Source organism: Adiantum capillus-veneris, chromosome 25, assembly GCF_014529385.1.
Source record: "Adiantum capillus-veneris isolate H3 chromosome 25, ASM1452938v2, whole genome shotgun sequence".
Lineage (NCBI taxonomy): Eukaryota > Viridiplantae > Streptophyta > Polypodiopsida > Polypodiales > Pteridaceae > Adiantum > Adiantum capillus-veneris.
In genome coordinates this window covers 139188903-139213009 of record NC_140955.1, presented here as the reverse complement: position 1 = coordinate 139213009, position 24107 = coordinate 139188903, and the positions used below count along the sequence as shown (strand labels likewise).

Genomic DNA, 24107 nt, shown 5'->3' with positions numbered 1-24107 from the left:
TAATGGAAGTCAGTGTCACCATATCTGTTGGCGGTGGTGATATAGATGTAGGATTGCTGGGGTGCATGCAGTTGTTTCTTGAATGAGAAACTTTAGCAGGACTATGTGCATTGGAGAGAGGAGGAGTGCTACTGCACCTTCACCTACAAATGATTATCCGTATTTGGGCAACTTCATTGATTGCTGTCAACAGGAAGATAAAAGCGTACTTAGGTTGGGCTAAATCGGCACGTGCAGGTGCAATGGTTTTGTGCCGTGGCCTAAAGCAGCACAAGATGCATACGTTTGAAGTCATGGTGGGGTATTGTCTGAAAGACCAAGATGAACCACACTTTCAAAAGGTTGTCCACAATATAACTAGTGACGATGTGAATGCCGGTGTAGAATTGTATAGCTTATATGGTGTTGATCAATTGAAGAACAGGGTTTGCCTAACACCAGCAAACATCTTTGATAGAGCGCTAATGTATTGGAAATTTAAGCTTCGACATCCAGCAGGAAACGACTTTCTGTCTACACTACATGTAATGTTGAAGAGTGGGAATTACTACCCATCATCATGTTGGATAACTCCTTACCAAGGCCGTGGAATGCATCTTGCAAAAATCGAAGCATTGTGGAGATGTATGATATACCCATCCACAAAAACGTATGAAGACATTTTAAATATATTTGTTAGTGATGATGCCTATCCAAACACTCAATCTCGTGCCGAGTGGTTCAACTCCCGTTGGCAAGAGACACAAAGGTATGCTTATGATAGCCTAACCGTGGTTGTATCTGTTGTCAACTTTTTGACTGTCGTGTACGTCTTTTGTAGTCCACCGAGAATTCTTGTCGACGATTTTGATGTTGAACCTGCGATAAGAAGTCCAGAAATAGGAGATGATTTCATTCCGCTTGTACACCGTGTTGATGTAACGACAGTTGCATAGTCTGGTCCGTTTGTTGGCAATAACATTGTTACTTTTCAATCTGACCAAAAAATATAAGCTCATGGTGATTTATTTTTGTTGCAGTGATCAGATGGATGAAGAGGACGAAACCCGCATGGTTCATCTAAGCGAAACACAACCTGATGACTCTTTTGCTATGGTAGAAGACGCACGTATTGATAGGATAGAGGATGCTCTTGCTGCAATTTTGAAAGAGTTACTTGGAGACCAAAGCAGAAACACAAGTTCACTACGGTCAGAAGTTATTGAAGCGATACATAATTCGAGAAACACTATTGAGGAGTATGCAATCAATGTTGCAGATGTACAAGTGACAAAGCTGGAAGAGCAGATTTTCTCGTTCGGCAAAGAACTAATGGCTTTGAAAGCACAAGTCAACCGGTTAAATGCAATACTATCTAGGTTTTCGAATATGCTAAATCGCAGCCAGAATGCATGATAAATTCTGGACATCGTATTCGAACTTGTGGCGCTTTCTAATAATGTAAATCAAGCAAATTCTGTGGATGGTTTAACCTTTTTGTCTGTACAAAATATGTAGCTCCTTCTGTTATGCAATCTACAGACTGTTTAACAGATCTTCGTCTTTGCGATGACCAACAGTAGTTTCTGTATACTCCTAACAGCAGTTTCTGTTTTGTGCTCCTTGTGTACCAAAAATCTCTAGCTGCTTGACACTTTGGCTCATCTTGATCTCTGTCTCATGTTTGTCATGAACACCAACAGAATAGTCATACACCGCATCTGCACACTGTCATGATTCCCAAACCGTGTGAATAGTGTCATGATTGCCACGACCTCAGTAGAGTATCTACCACGGAGTCGATACCGAAGACTGCGGCTGTCACGAATGCTGCAGCGTCAGCGTCAGCAGAAATTTTTTTCGCTGTGCGCGAAAAAAATCCATGTCAGTAGCATCTGAGCGGATTCGCCTTAATCCGCTCCTGGACCTAGGCAATCATTATGTTTCTTTGTATTAAATTGGCTTCTGAATACAACTTAGGAAACGTCAAACACTTGATGAGACTAAGTATGCCCCGCTCTGGTTCAAGTCTTCTTTCAAGTGCTAATTATCAAGTCTCCAAAAAGCTTCTAGAACTTTGTTTGTGGAATGTGCCAATCAAGACACAATGTTGATCTTTGAAGAAGCTCCATATGTTTTGATGGGCAAGCACACTTAGTAGTCTAAGATCCAACAAATCTCTTCAGATGGTGTTTCAACAGAACACCATCTAAGAGCATTAGATGGTGTTTCAACAGCCTAGGTTTCATACTACTTGATATAGTGATTTCTATCAAGTGGCTTGATCCGTTGTACTTAGTTAAATCAAAGGATTAGCGCTAGCTTGACCAATACTTATGCAATGCTATGTTGCCACTTGAGGTGAAGAAAAGGGCCATTGTATTCCTATATTTCTAAGTTCTGGAGGTAAATTCATGGAGAATGTAAGAGAAAGAGCCATGTTAAAGCTAACTTGATTCAATCAAATGTATTTTTAAGGCTTGTAAGAGTTCAATGCAAGTATGTATGTGGCCTACAAAATGGTGTGATTAGCACATTTCTCTCGGCTCACAATTGTGCCGCTTTTAAAATAAAAAATGCAAGCTAAGAGGAAGATGAAAAGGAAAAATCCTACCTAGATTTCAAGAAAAATAGTGTAAAACTAGTAAAAAAAATCTCAATTTCTCCTCTCATAAAAAGGAACTGTGTGTGGTTGCAAGAATGAAATTTGGCAAATTACATTGGTTGTAATATAACTGTAAATATATGGTGTAGATGAGGTAATTAGGAGGAGAAATGAAGAACTTACACCTTCAAAATGAATGAGCCTTGGTTTCAAATAGAAATGTGTTTTTGCGCGGTCCCGATAGAGTCATCTACCAACAATAAATATATTGTGTAGAGGAAGCCCTCGTGGTTTCTTGATTGGGAAAGAGAATGTGGTTAGAAAATGTCTGGATCCAGTTTTTTGTTTCAATAAATAGTGTTGTTTGTTGCATGTACACTAAGCCCATCTACATCAGATCCTCAATTTGAGCCTTTTTTCTTTTAATTGTTTAATAATAAGCATCGTAATTGCCTTCGTATCCCATACCTTTATTTTTGAACCCAGAAGATCTTCAATTAATCAATGATCACACACAATACCTATCTAATAATTAGCCCACCACCTCCCCACCACACTACGATATAAGTAAGAAGAGGAAGCAACACCCAAAGGCTTCCCTACTTCAATAATGTAATTAACATTGTGAGCCTCAACTAATTATGAGAATATGCTGCAGTGAAGAGAGACTTGATTGTGCAATAGAGTATAACCACCGCACTAATGATTAATGAGTATATGTCTCAGAGGGGTCACTTAATAATTATGTGACTATCACGTGAGTGCATCATAAGGGGTTATTAAATTTCTTTTTTTTTTCATATTTTCACATACAGAAGGGTACCATAAAATGGAATTGGAAAAAAAAAAAGATTAGCAAAATTTTAGCGGTTTACTTCAAGGCAACCCTGGAATCTAGCAATGATTTTGCAATTTTAGACCGTTAAAATTATAATAAACCCCAGTTTTTATCGAATCCCAGTCTCAAATAGTCAAGGAAATCTTGGAATCTAGCTAAGATTTTGTAATTTTAGACCGTTAAAAATATAATCAACCCCAGTCTTTATCAAACCCCAGTCTCAAATTAAATAGTCCCAAAATAGTGGCTCAACTTTGCTTTTTGAAGGCCAATGGCCATAAAAATTTAAAATTTAAGAAATTGTTCATATCTACACTAAGTAAAATTTTAGCGATTTACTTCAAGGCAATTACTTCAAGGCAAACTTGGAATCTAGCTAAGATTTTGCAATGGAAAAGAGTGTATTTTATTTGTCAAAAACTCACAGATAAGGAGTTTTAGAAATAGTCCTTTATTGCACGCCATATACACAATTTATACGTAGTAAACCCCCCCCCCCCCCCCGAGGTATATGTGTCTTAGAATGCGATGTTATACATACACTAACTACGGTAATTAATGAGGCACAAGCTATGGTTGCAAATAAATTATTTAGAGGAGACTAACAATATATTGCACTAAGTTGTAGTAAGGATTGATGAGTCTTTCTGTTCCTAGACTTCCAAACATGATTAAGGTAACAAAATCTACTCATTTGGTTGCAAACCAAAATGACCTAGCTTTGCAAACTATGCCCTTCTAGAATCTGTAAAGAAGATAATATTCCGGTCTTCCATACCCATTTTCAAACTTTAGCGCCCAACCTTCATGAGGCAGGGCACTTGCTATAGCCCTAGGGCATTCTCACTATGTAAAATTTTCTTATATCATGTGCGCTTACCAAAATGGATTAATGTGCACATGTTTTTGTATGTTCACAAGAATAGAAAACCCCCTCTGTTCAACACATGTGCTATGTTACATAGTCTTTAGTGAACTCCCTGGTGCTATAATAGAAGTAGGGGGTCCTCATGCAACCTGAGCAAGTGTGAGTGACAATCCCTCTAGTGCAAACCTTAATCCTAGTAGGCATGGCTCGCAAAAGAACCTTCCAGATAAAGACTTTCAAGTATTGAGGCCATTTGATCTCCTAGATGGCATTAACACTCTTTTGCCAACGCTCTTCCGACCAAATTTTCTTTCATATTTTGGTGAGTGGGGCAAACCAATCTTCTTTGTATACTAGCTCAGTGTAGGTATCAGGAATCTTGGGGAGCAAGCTTGGGGAGTTACTATATGTAAAACCTATATACAACGTGCATTCAAGGACTAGTTATAAAACCCGTTGGCGGTGAAATTTTCACCAATAAAAGGAACCCCTTTCCTATTCAATCTATAATTTTTTTCAAGATCATTTTTTCAACACCCTTAGAAGTATGTAAATTTGTGAGAAAATATAGAATAAAATACTTTCTACTAATTGATCAAAGTAACTGTGCTATGGAAGAGGAGAAGCACAAAATCCCATCTTCTCATTTTGCTATTTATCTTTTTCAAGAATTAGTCGCAATATATCCACCCCTAGTGGAACACCTAGGTGCCTGAACATAGTGACCTTACCAATATCTTCCCCTAACCATTCCGTCGGGTCCAATGAGCCACTTTCAAAGAGAGAAATCAATCTTGATTTCTCAATCTTTCACGTTGATTGTAAGTAGTAGCAAATAGGTGGACAAACTCAAGGGCTCTTCTTAGCACTTGTGTCTCCACTTTAAGAAAGAGCAAAGAATTGTCTGCAAACAACTTTGCAAGCAATTGTTTACCTCCAAGAAGGGACAAACCTTGAAGTTTCCCTTTTTCGACACTAGGTTACGAGAGGGTGAGAGCCAATACCAAAGAGCAACAGGGAAAGGGGTTAGACTTGCTTGATCGATTGCTTTGCGTTGTGAGCGGGATGGAAACACACACAATGCCTCTATAATGACCCGACACACACTCTTGGGATGATACACACACAAACTATGGGGCACCACTCGGCTTACACAACCCACCAGGCAGAGACAGGGAACACACCGATGGAGTGAGAGGAGAGAGACTACCCATTTACCCACTCTACACAGACACACACACAGAGAGAGAGAGAGAGAGACACACACACACACACCCAAAAAACTCATCTCAAAAGAGGATAATTTATGATTTTTAGATACAATTGAGCTTGGGCCAACACCAATGGAGCAAATAGCTCACACACTATGGGTAAAATATGCTAGATACAATCACAAATTGGAGCAGAAGCTTCGTTCATAGGAGAAACTTACACAACCAAAAAAACAAAAAAAAATAGTGGAGAATTTGGCAAAATGGACAGTGCCATCGCGTCCGGAATGGCCCAAAACCCCAGTCTACAATGTCAAAGTGCTCAAATCCGACCTCGGATGAGCAGTTTATGGCCAAAACAAGCTCCAAAAATAGCAAAAGCTCAGTTGCGGCTGTTCCTCCTCTTCTCTCCACGTTTTTCTAGTCTTCTCTCAGGTTTTTCAGTTCCCACACTTAGATTTATTACTGGGGCACCTTTGGCCTTTTAGTTGACCTCAAATGGACCCCGACCAGGCAAAAAAGTGGTCTCGCAGTGCATAGTTGTCACCCTGCTGCATCCATCCGCACACCTAGCACTCAGCTTTTTCCAATAATGCATCCCGAAACCACGTGAAGTGGCCCCAAAATATGGTATTCATGATGACCTTTTTGCATAATGATAACAAGAAAACATCCACGTTGTGTCCGTACTTATCCACGTGCAAGTATTGACCCCATTCGACCTCCTGACGCCACTGGATGCCATCTGACGCACCTACTTACCTCATGTCGTTGGTCCGTGGATAGCTTCCTCGAGAAGTTTTATGCACTACCAACTCCTCATTATTATAGAAAAAACACACTAGTACTGTTGATAGTGAAAATCGATGCACTATGTACATGCTGCCCTACCTGTACACATGTGGGCCCCATGTAACCACCTGGCTCTGGAAAATGGGCAATCCTTTATTCGATGCACCATGCATGGGTATTTACAAATGCACAATCCATTGCTCCAAAAAACTCGTAACAGCGTCCAACCTTTCCACTAGCCTTTCGTTGAAGAGAAACTTAGAGTAACTTGCCTCCCCAAGCATGTGGACTATCCCATACATTTTGGGTCCAAAACCCAAAGTCTTCATGACCATTGCAATGTAAGACCACGAGATTCTTGCGTAAGCCTTATCCTGGTCAAATTGGAGAAGGATGCATTCTTGCTTGGTGAAAGTAGCATATCGAATGCAGACTATGTCTACCAAGATGTTACCATAAATAGAATGTCCTTCGATAAAACCATGTAGATGGTGGGTGATGATTTTTTTCAAGATTGGAGCGATCCTCAATGCAATCACCTCGGCAAAGAGCTTGTATACCACTATCATCATTGAGATAAGACGCGAGTGTTTAGAAGAGAGCCACAAACCAATTTGAGAATAGGTTTGATCGGAACTTGTTTGAGGTTGGCATCCAATTGTTTCTCCAAGAGCGCATTGTTCTCAAATTTCACTAGCGGAATTTTGAGATCCTCCCAAAATTGTTTTACAAATGTGGTTGTTAGTCCATCCCACCTAAGGGACTTTTTCTTCCTCATTGCCTGTTCATACTAATATAGTGGATCAGATCAAGTTGCTTGATCAATTTTACTCTCTAAAATCAAAAAAGTGTGGCTAGTGCACTCTATTGGGGCTAGCTCAATCAATATACCTGCAACACTACGTTGCCACTTGAGGTGAAGAAAAGGGCCATCATATTCCTATTTATTGAAGGTGGGGCGGTAAATTCATGACAAATTTGAGAGAAAGAGCCATTTGAAAGCTAATTTGATTTCTTCCAAATAGATTATAAAGGGCTTTAAAATTTCAATCCAAGTATGTATGTGGCATAGAAAATTTTGGGATTAGCGTTCGTCTCCACTTCCAGTTGTGCCGCTTTTGAAATAAAAAATACAGGTCGAGAGGAAGAAAAAAAGGACAAACCTGCCTAGATTTCAAGAAAAATAATGTAAAACTAGTAAAAATAACTCAAATCTTCAAATTCTCCTCTCATAAAGTGGCATTCTGTGTGGTTGCAAAAAATAAAATTTCCAAAATTACACTAGTTGTGATGCAAATGTAAGGTGAGAATTGAAGTAGACATTAAAAACTTATAGGTGCAAATTGAATGAATCTTACTTTCAAATAGGAATATCTTTTTTGAGGGGTTTCAACGAAGTCAGCTGACAACAATAAATATATCGTGTAGAGGAGCCCATCATAGTATCCTTATGGGGAACTCGTGGGGGGATTCACCTCTTAGATATGTAAGTTACCACGTGAGTTCAAATAAATGGGTTTTTTAATTGGAAAAACTTTTAAATTTTAACAGGATTATATTAACAAAAGGGGTTTTTCAATTGACTTTAACACTAGTCCCGTAAAAAAATCAGCCACTTTTGTGGCTTTTTGAGATTTTTGTATAAAAATAATCAACATTATGTTAGTTATCTAAATAGAAAATGGTTTCAAGGAATTATGACCAACACTCAATATGAGTTGATAAAAAATAGTACAAAGCTAAATGAAGGTCTAAAGGTGTCTTCACATTGCCATCTTCTACAACTAATTTGTGCGGATGGACAAAAATTCTCTATTTTCTTTTGAAAGTAAATCAAATCATTGTTAAACAGACCCAAACTTCTTTGAAAAATCCCTCAATAGTATGTGATAGATGTACCAAGAATTTTTTTATTTATTTTTTTAGCAAAACTCACAATTGTGAGTGTATTATATTGAGCAACCCAAAAAATTACAAGGTTTTGTCATGCTCATGTTAAGCCATGACAACATCCAGGGATCATAATTACAATGAGGGTAAACACCCCTACCACCCCGCCTCATTCTGATGTCTTTTATTTATCGATGGCCATCCTAGACATTCCATCTGCTGACAACAAGGCACAAGTAGTCCTAGACCAATCCTTTGAGTGCTGCTTGCGCCTGAGTGCCCATATTAGCACTTTGCTTTCTTGTATAATTTTTGCGAAGCTTGCCACTTCAAATCCTCCTTCAAAAACACGGCGGTTCCTTGTCTGCCATACATTATGAAAGAAAAAGTATCTGACGATCTGAGTGTTGACAAGGAGTGCAGGACTAATTTTCCATGTTCTCTGGACCCACTTGCATACTTTCCCTGCGAGGCCTTTTATAGTTGGGCAGTCCATGAATAGGTGGGCCAGATCTTCACTAGCTAACCTGCACCCCAAGCATCAATCTGACCCAATCCCTCTCTCATGAATCTTCACCCCCATCGATAAAGCACCCCAAACAACCTTCCATAAGAAAACCTTCATGTACTGCCGAACCTTTGGCTTCCAAATGTTCTCCATTACATTCTCCCACCTTTCCTCCGGCCATTTCTTTTTCCATAGCTTGTTAAGGGGACTAGACCAATTCTTCTTTTGCATCATTGTCTGATAAATGCTTTTAGTATGGGGTTTCCACAATAGACTGCTTTCGGGCCATTTCCAGGCATTCCAGTCCAACTCCAAATCACAGATTGGCATCACTAGATTGTCAAGCTCTTTCATCACTTTGTGGACAAGCAAGACCTCCAAGCTATTAAGTTGGTACTGGGCAACCATCAGGTCAATGGTTTTCCAACTCTTGTTGCCACTGTCCCAGAAGTTCTCAAGCCGGTTCAGACCCTTGTTATTCAGCTTCCTGGCTGTCTCAATCCAATAGGGAGTTTGTGGAGAATCTACAACTTTGGAGAGCCAAGGGGACCAATGCAGGATGGAGTTCTTGAAGTATCTGGATTCTTCCCCCCACTTTAAGACTCCTGCTGCTCTACTACATTTTCTTACCTATTCTCCTGAACTGCCCCCCAGTCTTAAGGTAGACCACGCCGGGGCTAACAATTTGTCATGAATCTCCACCCCTCTCCACTTTCCACCCTTCGAGCCAAGTACAACTGCTTCTATCATATCTCTGATCATGACAACCTAAACTTGATCCTGTTTAGCCAAGGAAACAACAAATTTGGCGCAACAAGCTTCTGCATGGGCCACAGGGTTGATAATTCCGAGGCCTCCTTGATTCCTGGCCGAGCAATTGATTCCCAACGGGCCCATTGCCATGTTCTGGAAGATTTCGTGTTATTTTTCCATAAAATTATTTTTAATGGTTTTAAGAACTCTTTCCAGTGACACTTAGCCATCTTGAGAAGCGGGCTAGTGAAGGCAATATAAGGAATCATAAAGACATTCATCACTCTTATCTGACTTGGGAATGGGAGAAGAGCATACTCCCACCTACTCATTTTTGTTTTGATTTTTTCAAGCACCCACACGAATCTTTGCTTGTGAGTTACATTCACCCCCAAGGGGGCTCCTAGATGTCTAAAGATATTCCCTTTTGTGACAATCTCCTCCGACCAGACAGAAGGGTCAAATGAGTCATTTTTCGATAGGGAAATCATCCTTGAATTCTTTATATTTCACTGGGACCCCGAAGCTACTGAGAACATTTGTACAATCTCCAGAGCTTTTCTAATGACCTAGGGGCACGCTTTCAAGAAGAGGAAAGAATCGTCTGCAAAACATTTTGCCAGGAGTTGGAAATTTCCCTGTAAAACAAGGCCTTGCACCTCCCCTCGTTCAACACTAGCTTCGAGTGTCATGATTAGAGGATGTGATCCTATGGCGAAAAGTAGGGGGGCCAGAGGGCATCCCTGTTTAATAGACATTTTGACCTCACAAGAGCCCACAATTCTATCGTTGAATAGGAGGTCTGACTGACTTCTAGCCCCCACTACACAAACCAAACGATAGAGGCACGGCCCAAAGCCTAGAGATTCCATGATGGCTTCTATATATGTCCATATTATTCTGTCATAGGCCTTGTCCAGGTCCACCAACTGCAGCAGAACGCACTCCTGCTTTGTGATAGTTGCGTATTCTATGCCCACCATTGCTGCCAAGATGTTATCGTAAATGGACCTTCCTTTTATGAAACCATGTTGATGGGGGGAGATGATCTTGGTTAGTAAGGGGGCCAGTCGTAGGGCCACTGCTTTAGCTATTATTTTGTAGGCCACTGACATCATTGTTATAGGGCACCAATGTTTCAGTTTAGAAAAACAGATCTGTTTTGGGATGGGCTTGATAAGCCCTCTCTTCACACTTGTCTCCAACGACCCTTCGACCATGGCTTTATTGGACAAACTTGTGGTTGGGGCCTTGAGATCATCCCAAAATTCTTTATAGAATTCCACTGTCATCCCATCCCAACTAGGGGACTTTTCCTTACGAAGGGCTTGCAATGCTAGTGAACATTCGTCTTCGGAAAATGCCCGTTCCAAGTTATTAGCTTCTGATTGGGGAATTTCCTTCTTGACACTCTGAAGTAAGGTTCCTCTGGCTTCTTCCACTTCTTGGGGCTGGGACTCCGGTCGTCCAATGATTTGGCTGAGATAGCTCAGCATCAAACCAGCCATTTCGTCCTGGTTATGAACTGTTGTCCCTTTCTCATCATCGAGCGAGCGGATGTGGCCCCGGCTCTACTTGATTTTTTAAGACCTAAAACACTGAGCTTGATTGGAGGCTTACGGTTGCAGAAAAGTCTCCCTAGAGAGAAGTCTAGCCTTTTTGATATCTTTTAGCTGCTCATTCGCAAGGTTCGATTTGGCTTCAAGCCATCCTTTGTGTTCGACCGCAGTGGCATGCCCATTGGATTTTATAGAGGTAAGCAATTGTACCTCCGCTATAAGATGCAAAAGGTGATCCTCCCTAGATTTCTTGATTTGGGGGCCCGCGGTTTTGATTGCTTTTTGGATGTTCCAAGCAAAGAGGTCCCACACATTGTGTTTGTTGAGGTCGACATCTTTTTTTAGCTTACCCAGTGCTTTCTTGGTTAGATTCCTGAAAAGAGGGTCTTTGAATAGGTGTGCCCCTGTTACCAACAGTTTTTTCTCATCTCTTGGGGTATGCTCCTCCTCTTTATTCTTCTTAAAATGTATGTGCAGAGGAATGTGATCCGAAAGGATTGTTTTCGGGACCACCTTCATTTCCAACAACGTCGATATCCAGTCAGCTTGGTGCGAGCAATAGCATCTGTCCAGTCTGGAGGAAGTGCGGGCGTACTGGAGGCTTGTGTTGTTCTATGGGCCAGCTTCCCATAAGTCGATCATTGCCCACTTTTCACACAAAATTTTCCATTTAGACCTTTCTGAGCCAGCCGACACACTGGAGGATCCTGTTCTATCCCTGCTCTTTTCCACCATATTAAAGTCGCCAACCAATAACCACTCCCCTTCAATACGGGTATCTCTGAGATGCATCCATTGTTTAGCTCTATCTTTTTCATTGCAAGGGCCATACACATTCACAATGGTGAGGGGATGCCCTTCCCATCTGATTCTCATCCCCAGGATTTTGCCGGATGGATGGTTAAGAAACAAATTCGGCTCCAATTCTCTGTCCACAATGTTGAGGACTCCACTGAAGCCGTTATTTCCTTCTCCATAGAATACGAGTTTCTTTCCTAGCACTTGCTTCCTCTTGCTATGGGCATCTAGGTGGTGTTCCTCGATGGCCCAAAAGTTGATTGTCTTCTCCTTTTTTATTTCCTCTCAGAATAGGGTACTCTTCTTATGGGTTTTCAACCCCTTTACATTCCAAGATTGGATAGTGAGAGACTCCATCATTAATACGGGTTCATTGGGATAGAGGGACGAATTCTTAAGCATCCGAATCATTTCCCCCCCCCACCCTCCCCTTCTCCTTGGTCTCAGGAGAATCCGGGGGTTCCAAGTCAGAGGATCTCTTTTCTTGCAGTATTGCAAATGGATTGTGCAGAGGCACACTGAACCCCCCTCCTTTCGAAGGGGTGGAGGATGAACTAGATCCTTTCACCTCTATTGTTCTGACAACTTGCAGCACTTTGGAGTCTCTTGCCACTGCCTTAACTCTTTTGGCTCTTATCAGACTAGGGACTTGGATAGCCATCGCCGTTGTCACTGTCATAAATTTGGGGGTAGCAGCTAGAGTATGATCCTATTATTATTGTCTGTACCTTCAGAAGCTTGTTGTATGGGAATTGATTCCTCCACCAACTTTTCCTGCATCTTCATATCCGTTTTCTCACATACCATCTCTCCTTCATCCTTCCCTGTATTAGTCCCTTGGTTATTGTCTCCCTGCTTCTCCAGCCCTCCCATCGGGATTCCATTTTATTGGGGGCCTGTGTTGCCAGAGCTGCAGTACCATTAGAATTCAAGGGGCAATCCTTGGCAAAGTGACCAAAGTTGTTGCATTTAAAACATGCCCCAAAGTAAAGTTTAGCGGAATGGTAACAAGCCTAGCTCCGACATTGATAACTATGCTTTTAGGTGGCATTTCAGACACATCACATCCTATACAAACCTTGTTTGAGGTTCTGCCAGACCCTCTCTTGCTAGGTATAAATAAGGGAGTGCCCAGTTGGCTAGCAAGCAACCTGAGATTATCCCACAACCAGCTAGGCAGTCCCACAAACTCAACCCAGACTAGATGAAATGCTTGCAAAGATTCAACTGAGTCGAACACTGGCTCCCAAGGCACCACACACACCGTAGTCCTATTAAATACTAGGGGCCCTTTGTCAAGGATCTTTTCCACATCAGAGGCCTCTTTGAATCTCACTGAGCAAAAACCTTTAGCTAGGTAGGAAGTACTTTCAACTGCCCCTCCATGACCAATAATTTGAGGGCCGTGAAACCATCGGATCATCTCAAACCTGTTCGGGATTCTTCCACTGAACCCAAATACAAGCGTCAGCTTAGCTTGTCTGGCTAGCTGTTTTTTTATAAGTGCTGGTGGAATCGCTACGGTAATAGCCTCGGCAACCTCCACCTGCTGTGGCAAAGACTTTTTTAAAGCAGAGAATGCTCGATCTTCCAACCCGTCTTCTACTAGCCCACTGAATTCTGAATGGGAGCAAGTTCTTTTGTTGTTGTTAGGGCCGGCCTCAATCATTTTGTTGACTTCCAAGAGCTCTTGTTGAAGTCTAGCTTTTGCATTCTGTAGGTTTTTGATATCTCCTTCACTTGACATCCCTTCTGCTGCGCCTTTTCCATAATCCCTAGAGTTAGGCCCCTTGAGTATGCTAGCAAATGATACACCTGGCCTGCAAGTAGCCGATGCACTTGGCGCTTTATTTACATTCGCACTAATGGGACCCTGTGGAACCCCGTCTTTGATGGTTTTTACCTCGAATTTGAACCCTTGCACTGATCCCATTTTCTCTCTTGTTTCCTTAGAGGGAACTTTCTCAGTCGGGATAATTTTGACCTCTTTCATGGTTGATATCTTTGGCGAGCTGGAGCCTGACATTTCCGTGTCATGCATCGGCCTCAAGACCGAGCCACCGCCTACATCCATTGGCACAACCAGCTCCATTTTGGACCTTTTCACCATCGCTAACATCTGTGAAAATTTTACATGTCCTCACTTAGGGCCAGCACGTCGAGTTCCATTAGCAAGTGTACGGATTTTGAAGGCACAAAGGCCCTATCAACCAGGTATATCCTCCCAATGAAGGGGTGCAATGACCACCTCTCTTTTTCACATAAGAAGTTAATAATTGTTTAGGATGGGAAGGCTAAGGCAAAAGTGTTTATTTCTAAAGCAAAGGTATCAAGAGGGTAGCAAGCAAAAGGTGATTATTAACTAAAGGCTCAATTTGCATATGCGATTATTAACTAAAGCTCAAAGTGCGATACTCGCGATTCTATTCGGGCAAGATAATAATCGCTTACAAAATGGCTTCGCAGGAGAATGCAGAGTAGGTACCAAGCTTTTTTAACCCATATACAAAGACTCATATATTTTTGCTTCTCCAAGTTAAGTGTTGAAGTGTAGTTTTACATAAAATTTACTAATTTTAGAAAAGTGTTTTTTATTTTTGAGCTTTTCATGTAAATTGTTTATTTAGAAACCTTTTTCATATTTTGAACCTATAATTAAAAAGTTTCATGTTTTGATGTCATATAAAAAAATCATGTTTCATTTACTAGAATTTTGATGTGAGCCAGTTTTGTGGCTTCAGCCAATTTTGTGGCTCATTACAAGCCTAGTGTTAAAGAAAAATCCTTAAGTTTTTGAAGAAAAGGGGATTATTTTATTACCTTAAGCATGTAAATAAAGGGGGTTTTTAATCCCTTTGAACACATGTTATATGAATAGTTTTTTAAAGATACACCCTCTGAGATTGAGAAAGAGGATGTGCTTTCCAAATGACCAGATCTAGTTTTGTGTTTGAGTAATTAGTGTTGTTTGTTGCATGTACATCATACCCATCTACATCAGATCATCTTGAGCCTTGTTGCTTCTAACTATGTAATAATTAGCCTCATAATTTACTTCTCTATGCTAGATCTTTATTTTTGAACACATAAGATCTTCAGCCTATCAATGATCACACACAATACCCATCTAAAAATAAGTCCACACATGCACAAAATATACACACAACAATACATGACATGCTCTACAATGGCACTATTTGTACTAGGATTGAATCTTTTGGCCATCATTAATTATGAACCATAATCATAGATAGTAGGGTGTGTATCATGTGAGCACCATCATAGAATCTAGATAGTAGGGTGTGTATCAAGAGCTACCCCACTCATTCATACAGATATCTTGTTTCTATTTTAAATGCACGACCTTATATCTGTAGCTTGCACCTCGAAGCTAGAAATTAGGCATTATTAACACATGATTTTTGTACCTATACTACTAAGTAAATTGTAAGAAGTGCATAGTTAGGCTACCTTTAATTGAGGAGTGTTAAGGTAGTTATTTATCTAGGTATTATTTGGATGTGATCCGCATGGTTTATCTTTTCGCCTCTTATAATCAATCTAATCTTTATCATACATACTACTCTCCCATGATATGGTATAAACACTACAAGAGGTCGCTTAAATCCCGGTGCCAAATTACCGGCCTTAATGGCAGGCGTCGGTATATGTGTAGCTAAGTATGGAGGGAGATGAATTTTTAAAAAAAACCATTTTTGAATTTTCAACGCAGCTACCGATGTCTCTTCCTACATATGTATAGATGAGTTTTCGACGCCTGGACCGATGCCTGTACTGACGGACCCTACAAACACAAACCCGCGGATCTTTCCCTATGCATTTCTCTAGTTTTTGTGCCTCTTCTCTTGCCCTCCTCCTCCTCAACTACTGCAGATCTGGTGCCTAACAACTTGCTGGAGGTGAAAATCTTGCTTGTGGACTACTCTCTAACACCAAAGTGAGACTTTTCAACTTTGCTTGTAGGTTTAGGGTTTAGGGTTTAATATATAGTGTGTGTGTGTGTGTGCATTTTTGCAGGTTCAAGGATGTTACAAGACCCTTTATTGCTCAAATAGGCCGCACATGAGTGCTCAAAATTTTAATGCATTAAATTAATTTGTATATTGACAAAATAAAATTTCATGCTTTAAACTTTCAATGCTTTAAGTTTTTATGCCATTTTGTTTAGAAATAATGATTTGGAAAAAAATGGTTTTGAAATTATGGTTTGTGTTGTGAAATTATGGTTTGTGATAATTTTATTTCAAAATTATGCTTTGGAATTATGTTATGAAATTACGCTACCATCTCATCATGTTGTTTTGAAATTATGCCATGAAAAATCTTGTTTTGAAATTATGTTTTGAAGAAATTTAGATTTGAATTATGTCATTTAGAAATTATGCGGTTGATGAGGTTTAGGTTATAGTTTTTGGTTAGGGTATAGGTTATATGTTAAATTATAGGTTATAAGTTAGGTTAATTATACGTTAGGCTATGTTAGGTCATAGGTTAGGTTAGATTAGGTTTATGGTATAGGTTAGGTTCGGTTATATGTTAGGTTAGTTTATAGGTTAGGTTAGGTTATAGGACGTTAATTATGTTAGATTAGCTTATATGTTAGGTTCTAGGTTAGGTTTAAGTTATAGGTTGTAAGCTAGGTTAGCTAGATTATAGGTTAGGTTTAGGCAACATGTTAGGTTAGGTTAGGTCATAGGTTGTATATACGTAAAAGGTTAGGTTAGGTTATAGGTTAAGTTAACTAATGCTTAGGTTATAGGTTTGGTTCAAAAAAAATATGATCCTCCCAACTGAAACATTGGCGGCCCATAACCATGATGTCAGTAGTAGCTTACAAAATTATTGCCAAGTCAATTGCCCAAGACTCTCTCTCACTTTGGATAAGGGCGTCACTCCTCACTAACAAGGCTTCATCAAAGCAAGATCTATCTAAGATAACACCTTGACAGCAATGGTTGGATTAGAATACACACCATTCACCATGCAAGATTGTGTCGGTTATAGGTTAGGTTAGAGCTAGAGACAAATAGTAAATAAAACATAAACAGACTTCCATTATGTTAGGTTATAGGTTAGGTTTAGGTTATAGGCTAGGTAGGTTATAGGTTATGCGACATTAAGTTATAGGTTAGGTTTAGGTCATTGGTTATGTTAGGTTAGAGCTAGCGACAATTTAATAGTAGAAAAAATGCATGCAAACGGACTTCGAAGATGGCTTGTGTACTTCAAAAATCGCAAACGGATTCCGATTAGGTTAGGTTATAGGTTAGGTTAAGGCTAGATTATAGGTTAGGTTTAGGCTACAAGTTAGGCTAGATTATAAGTTAGGTTAGAGCTAGCGACAAATTAATAGTAGAAAAAATGCAAACGAACTTCGAAGATGACTAGTGTGCTTTAAAAGCCGCAAAGGGACTTCAGTTATGTTAGGTTATAGATTAGGTTATAAATTATATTAGATTAGGTAAGGTTTAGGTTATATGTTAGGTTCGATTATAGGTTAGGTTAGAGCTAGCGGCAAATTCATAGTAGAGAAAATGAAAATGGACTTCAAAGATGACTCATGTACTTCAGAAAATGAAAACGGACTTCGGCTAGGTTCGCCTATGGGTTAGGTTTAGGTTTAGGGTTATGTTAGGTTAGGATATGTTTAGATTATAGGTTAGGTTAGAGCTAGCGGTAAATTAATAGTAGGAAAAATGCAAATGGACTTCGAAGATGACTTGTGTACTTTTAAAAATGCAAACGGACTTCGATTAGGTTAGGTTATAGGTTAGGTTAAGGTTATAGGTTATAGGTTAGGTTATATGTTCTAGGTTATGTTAGGTTAGGTAAGGTTTAATTTATAGGTTAGGTTAGATTATAAGTTAAGTTAGAGCTAGCGACAAAAAGTAGAAAAAACGCAAACGGATTTTAAGAATGACTTGTGTACTTCAAAAAACGCAAACAGACTTCGATTAGGTTATATTATAGGTGAGGTTACAGGTTAGGTTTAATTAGGTTATAGGTTAGGTTATGGGTTATAGGTTAGGTTTAGGTTATAGGTTTGAAAAGTGATAGCACAATTGAACTTCAAAAGCGCACACCGACTTCAAAAACACTAATATATAGTCATTGACCCTGTGGTCCTAATCTCTGTGTACCTCTAGACCGAGGTGTGCGGAGATCAGGAATGGCTAGAGAATGTGAGGTTGTTAGAGCCAGTGGCAAATAGTTAAATAACACAATCAGACTTCAAAAGCACCTTGTGTACTTCAAAATGCAAACGGAAAGTGATAAACAAAGTAAAATAATGCAATCAGACTTCAAAAGTGTACACAGACTTCAACAACCTTAATATATAGTCATTGACCACCAATAAAGACGAGATTATTACCCTGTGGTCCTAATCTCCGTGCACCTCTAGACCGAGGTGTGCAAGGGGATCGGGCCTGGCTAGAGAATGCGAGGTTATCATGTATTGTTATGTAGTTAGTAGTGTGTAGTTACAATAGGATGGCATGTTCTTGTGCGCATTGCAAGCATCAAACCTTTCGAAAACAAAAAATCTGCGACTAGCACACATAACGGTCTATTTTCGATAGAGCAACTACAACATCTCCGTTATCGATCTCATGGTCTAGAGACAGTAGATCAAACTCCACAAGTAGATCTTGCTCCAACTTCATCCCAGAGAAGAAGATTTTCAAACGAACAACCATCGATTGAGTCCTCCCAACCAATATCTGATGTGGCATTTCAAGAAGTAGAGATGGAGCAGATGTTAGACGTGTTTTTTGACATGGATCCCATCATTGAAAACCTAGAAGACAACAACATTCAATGCAATACTGCGGACCAACCTTAACCATCCCGTCCATATCAACGGCATGATAGCAACTATAAAGAGGGCAAGATGATGAAAACTCTTGCACGCATGCCGCTTTTCAATGGTGCAAAAATCTCAGTTCTTCGTACCGCGTTGGCAATGCTTAATTCGCAGTCTGTCTACAAGTGGTCTGACGCCTCAGTCACAGAGCTTTTCAGGTAAATACATTGTATCCTAAGCATGATAAAATACAAATTACAATTTGATAATGTGATCAAGGGGCTGACTTGTTCATGTAACGACAGGTTGCTCAACAAGCAAATCTTGCCAGAAGGGAATCACATGCCCCCTACACATCCAACCGCTAAAAAGCTTCTTACTAATTTGGGCCAGGATTATCACAAAATACATGCATGTCCTAATGATTGTATACTTTTTTACAATGAGTATGAAAATTTGGAACAATGTACCAATTGTGGATCAAACAAGTATAGAGAGGACACACAAGGAAAATTTTTCCCTATAAAGGTCCTTCCACACTTCCTATCATTCCAAGAATAAAGAGCATGTTCAGGTGCAAGTCCATAGCCGCTTTGATGACATGGCACTCAAATACTAGATCGACAGATGATGTGTACCTACTGAATCTTGTGCATGGAAGCACATAGAGGAAAGTTGGTCTACATTTAAGAATAAGCCTCGATGTATCCACTTTGGTCTGGCAATGGACAGAGTAAACCCATTTGGATTACGGAGTTCTTCATGGAGCACATGGCTTATTTGTTTGGTTAATTATAATCTTTCACCATAGCTAGCTATCAAGAAGGTCCATCTGTTGTTGTCACTAATCGTCCCAGGAAAGTACAAAGCAAAGAACATGGACGTCTATGTGGCACCACTTATACAAGAGCTCCAAATCTTGTGGATAGGAATCGATGCGGTTGATATGTCCCAACCAATCGGACAACAGAATGTACATGTGCAAGGCATTCTCATGTGAACCATGCATGATTGGCCAGGCTTTGGTGAGTGCTAAGGTAAGTGCCTTTGAAACCCTCACACACATGTTATTCCTGGCTATACCAATGCTTTTATATTTTAATTTTGTGATGTTTCAAGCTTGAGTTACTTGGGCAATCATGCATGTCCGAAATGTGGTCCTCGACTTGGCTTCCGCTGCTCTGAGCATTTGAGCAAGACGGTTTACGAGGAGCATGGTAGATTTTTTCCTGAAGGACATGAGCTATGTGGACCAAATATATGCATACATGACATGCATTCACAGAAAGAGAGCGATTGGAAAAACATGTGGCTGGAAGAGAGGAGATTGGATGCCACATGGAATGAAAAGACTTTCTATTTTCCATGAACTCCCGTACTGGAGTGACCTGCTGATTAATCATTTGCTCGACCCAATGGACATCTTCAAGAATGTGGGGGAGATCATATGGAAAACCATCATTGGGAAAAGGGAGAGCAAGGCCCAAAGAGATGACCTGCATGATGTGGGTTGAATGCCAGAGATGTGGCCTCAAATTAAACCCAATGGGAAGTTTGCTATACAAAAAGGACCATGGGTTTTGAGTCGTGCAGAGGAACAACAAGTGAAGAAGGCTATATCTTCATTTATTGGGTGCATGCGATGTTTGAGAATGGATTTTACAAGAGATGACAATCTCAGTGGTCTTAAGTCTCAGGATTGGCACACATTTTTACAGTTTATCTTACCAATTGTCATAAAGGATTGTTTGATAGATGACATTAGAAGAACAATCTACAAAATCAGTGAGTTGGTATGCTGGATCAGTTCAAAAGAGATAAGAGAAGACAACATTGATGCAGCACGCATAAATGTTATTGAAGCAGTGTGCATGGTGGAGAAGTACTTTTCAACAAACATTCTTACCATCCAAATGCATGTACTTGTGCATGTGGTCGATAAAGTTGCAGTTGCTGGGGCAGTCCATAGCAGGTGGATGTTCTTCTTGGAGATATTTATCAAGACTTTGATTAAAGGGGTTCGTTCGTCAAAGGGATCACCCTGCGGGTAGCATGGCCGAAGGATGGCTTGTACAAGAGTCTCTTGTTCTCATCAGTGAATTTTTTATCTCAATTGATCCAGAGATGCCCCGAATATGGACTATTGAGGTCAACGTAAAGGTGACAGGGGACGAGCCGCAGGGACAAGGCATCGTTAGGAAGATGGACATCACAATGCGAGAAAAGGTTATGAGATTTTTCCTTCTCAACTCAGACATCATGCAAAAGTGGCTCGAGAGGTACGAAGAGAAAAAACAACAATGCTTGACTGATCTCCTGCAATTCAAGCGCAACTGTGCCACTAGAAACCTTCCTTTTCCAGATCATCTTCAAAAATTGCCTGACTTTCCAACTGGGTGGTGGTTAGTTACGACAATCTCAGAGGCAAAGAGGAATGGAGTGTTGATTACTGAAGAGGAAGAGGAGATGTCAAGGGGTTGCGATTGGCATGTATATTTTCACAACTTCCTTTTCGAGCTCCACATGATAACATTACTTTAATAACGTTAAGTCTGTTTCAATTTTGTGGCTGCAATATCACCAATATGGATCTTTGTGGTCACATGGGAAACACTTCAGAGTGCAACGGATCGGTCACTTTCGACAGTGGTGTTAGGTCAAGCTTCATCCAAGAAAGTAGGAGTAGTGCCAGGGATGAGAACACAGAGACTAGCCAACTTGAATACTTTGGCTATATCCAAGACATCTTGAAAACCAGCTTTAGAAAGTTTGATATTTTTATCTTTGATGTCAAGTGGTTCAAAGTTATTACCAGCAGCCCTAATGCCACTGTGCGTAAAGACAAGAGAGGATTGGTGAACTCTATGCGGGCATGGACAGATGCGTGGGATACATTCGTACTTTCAGAGCATTATGAAGAAGTTGTGTTCACACTCAATCCACTGTGAAGAGAAAATGATGAAAATGATCTGTCTAAACTACGCTGGCTCTATGTTGTTCAAGTTGCTCCATGGAGCAAGTAAGTGGGTGAAGGATTGGACATTGAGGTCAAAGAGGTGATTCATAAACAAAGTGCAAGGCCGACGGATGATATAAGTTTGGATTTTGAGCTGGAGGTCAGTGATGAGCATATTCCTGAGCCTAGAGATAAAGTGTCAAATATTGAAGCTGATGTGGAGAGCGATGAGGAAGTACGGTTTGATAACGAAGATGCAGAAGTATAGATTGAGATAGACATCTTTGGTGCATCAAATCTCATACAAAACGAGAGATTAACTAATGATTTTTACTAGGAACTCTTTTGTAAAACTCTTTTTATGAGTCTACAATACACTTTAGATTCATTCATTTGTGTTGGCGATTCGTTGTATTTGTAATTTGTATTGATTAAGCGTTTCTTCTGTAAACTAATGTATTTTCTGAGTGTTATTTGTGTATCTGTAGCCATGGCCGATGATGATGAGCCATACTCTCCTAGTTTTAGTTTTCTTGTCACTCCAGCCGGCATGTCACCCGAGCAGATGGATCTCTTTTTGACAGAGTTCACACCAAAGCAAATCGCGATGACATAGAAACTTTGGGCAACAAGTTCCTCTAGACCTACTACAGCCAACCCAACGCCTACGACTAGTGTGTCCCATACACCGACGGATGGTTCATCCTTGAGACGAGGTAGGCGTCGTTCTGGAGGCGGTGGTTGCTATGGCAGCGGTTCTACCGATGCGTCCACACCACCGAGAGAGCGTCCCCCCACGGGGGATTCACTAGTAGTAATAGGGGGACGCCACCTGTGTGCAATAAAATTGCCTTTTAAACCCCTACATACGGGACCCTCCTATGTAAAATCTATCCATTTGGCCTTAGAAAACCCCGCTATTGTTGTTATGGAATTGATATCTTATTATTTATTGCAGTTGTGACAGGTAGAAAAGGCTTGACCGAGCTAAGCTATTGCAAAAGGATATCATATTTTATGTACATTTTATTATTCAAGTGCTCTTTATGAGCTTTGGCCATTAATGACCGGCCGGCCAGTTTGTACTCACTTTGACCATTCAAGAATCTATAAATTAAATACGTGCAAGAGGAAAATGGTCACTCTTGCACGGGGGGAGATTGCACCCAGTGTTTGCGTTGTTCTTCTCTCCTCTTCCCTCTTCTCTCTCGCCGTGCCGGCGTAGCACTCCGCTCTAGGAGGTGCGCCTGCACGTGCTCTCTCGTTCTACCACACTCTCCTTCTCTCTCTGCTCGTGTACAACTTGGATTACGTGTTGTGCAATTCGAGGTATGCAGATTTATTCGTTTCATGGCTTGTAGTATATTGTTTTTTGCTATTTTGCAGGGCCCACGACGCTCCCGTTTGTAGCAGTGGTATATATCAGAGCACAGATCATCGTTCCTAGTGAGATATGGATTGCAGAAAGGGAGATCATGACAAACGTGGAGCTAAGTCCCTTTTAATTACTCATTTTTACGTCAACGATCCTCATGGTTGTATTAATTATTGTATGTAATTTTGTTTGAGTGTTTAATTACACATGCTTTGTAAGAGTAGGTGCTTGAATGGTAGAAAATTGCTAAGAGTCATAATAGGTTTGCATTTGATTTTTAAGATCTAGGGATATCAATAGATGAGAGAGAGCTACGGTATCTGATTGTCTGTATTAGACTAATTCTAGAGAAAAAGGACAGAAAGTTTCAAGACCACGTAGAGGACGCATGTTTTTTTTTCACACTGAGATCGACCAAGTAGAATCAAGAAATGAGTAGTGGATATGGGATGCAACCGTAAGCGATTATATAGGATAGAAATTTTCTAGTAAATTATTGACCTCAACAACAATGGTTTGTAGTAAATTATTTTTGACTGCTAATATCTCGCGTAGACAATAGCATCACCCTGCTCAACCTTCGCTCCGACTCTCATCACAAATGATCCCACGCCATCTCTAATAGTGCTCAACCCCATCCCATGCCTGAGAAAAGAAAAAACTTCAGATTTTAGTAAAATTAGTCGTAGTAAATGGTAAATTAACCACCACTAGCGCTACCACAACTTAGACATTCCAATCTATTGCAACAACACCTGTACCAGTAGTGGCGACACCCCTAGCATTTCGGACTCTAAGCAATGTTGTTGGGAACAGCGACCAGAGGTGTTAGCAAAAGTTCTCCTAGCTAGCATTACGATAGCGTCGTATTCCGACCACATAAAATGATTTTTATTTTATTTTTTCCTGTCGACCAGTGCATGCATCACCAACTCGCCACTGTTTTTTGTTTTATTTTTCGTGGTTGCAGGTGACTAGCACCCCATGCAGTCTCTCTCTCTCTCTCTCTCTCTCTCTCTCTCTCTCTCTCTCTCTTTCTCTCGCCTGTATGGCGTGCACTCACTCGCCATGTAGCCCAGCGCTCATGAGGAGATGGACCTCACATCAGTGACTTTAGTATTGTGCCTCCATGCAATAAGGAGCGAACCT

The 24107-nt window shown here is 40.4% G+C and overlaps 2 protein-coding genes across 2 annotated transcripts in view; one reads left to right on the top strand and one right to left on the bottom strand.

Moving 5' to 3' along the window:
* LOC147425743 (uncharacterized) overlaps nucleotides 1–24107 on the bottom strand; it is a 78846-nt gene that overhangs the window by 37833 nt on the left and 16906 nt on the right. The gene's annotated exons all lie outside the window — the stretch shown is intronic.
* On the top strand, nucleotides 150–1395 carry LOC147425744 (uncharacterized). Its single transcript, XM_086500108.1, has 2 exons — nucleotides 150–934; nucleotides 1020–1395. Exons 1-2 carry the CDS (start codon nucleotides 150–152, stop codon nucleotides 1393–1395), a joined length of 1161 nt encoding a protein of 386 aa, XP_086356234.1.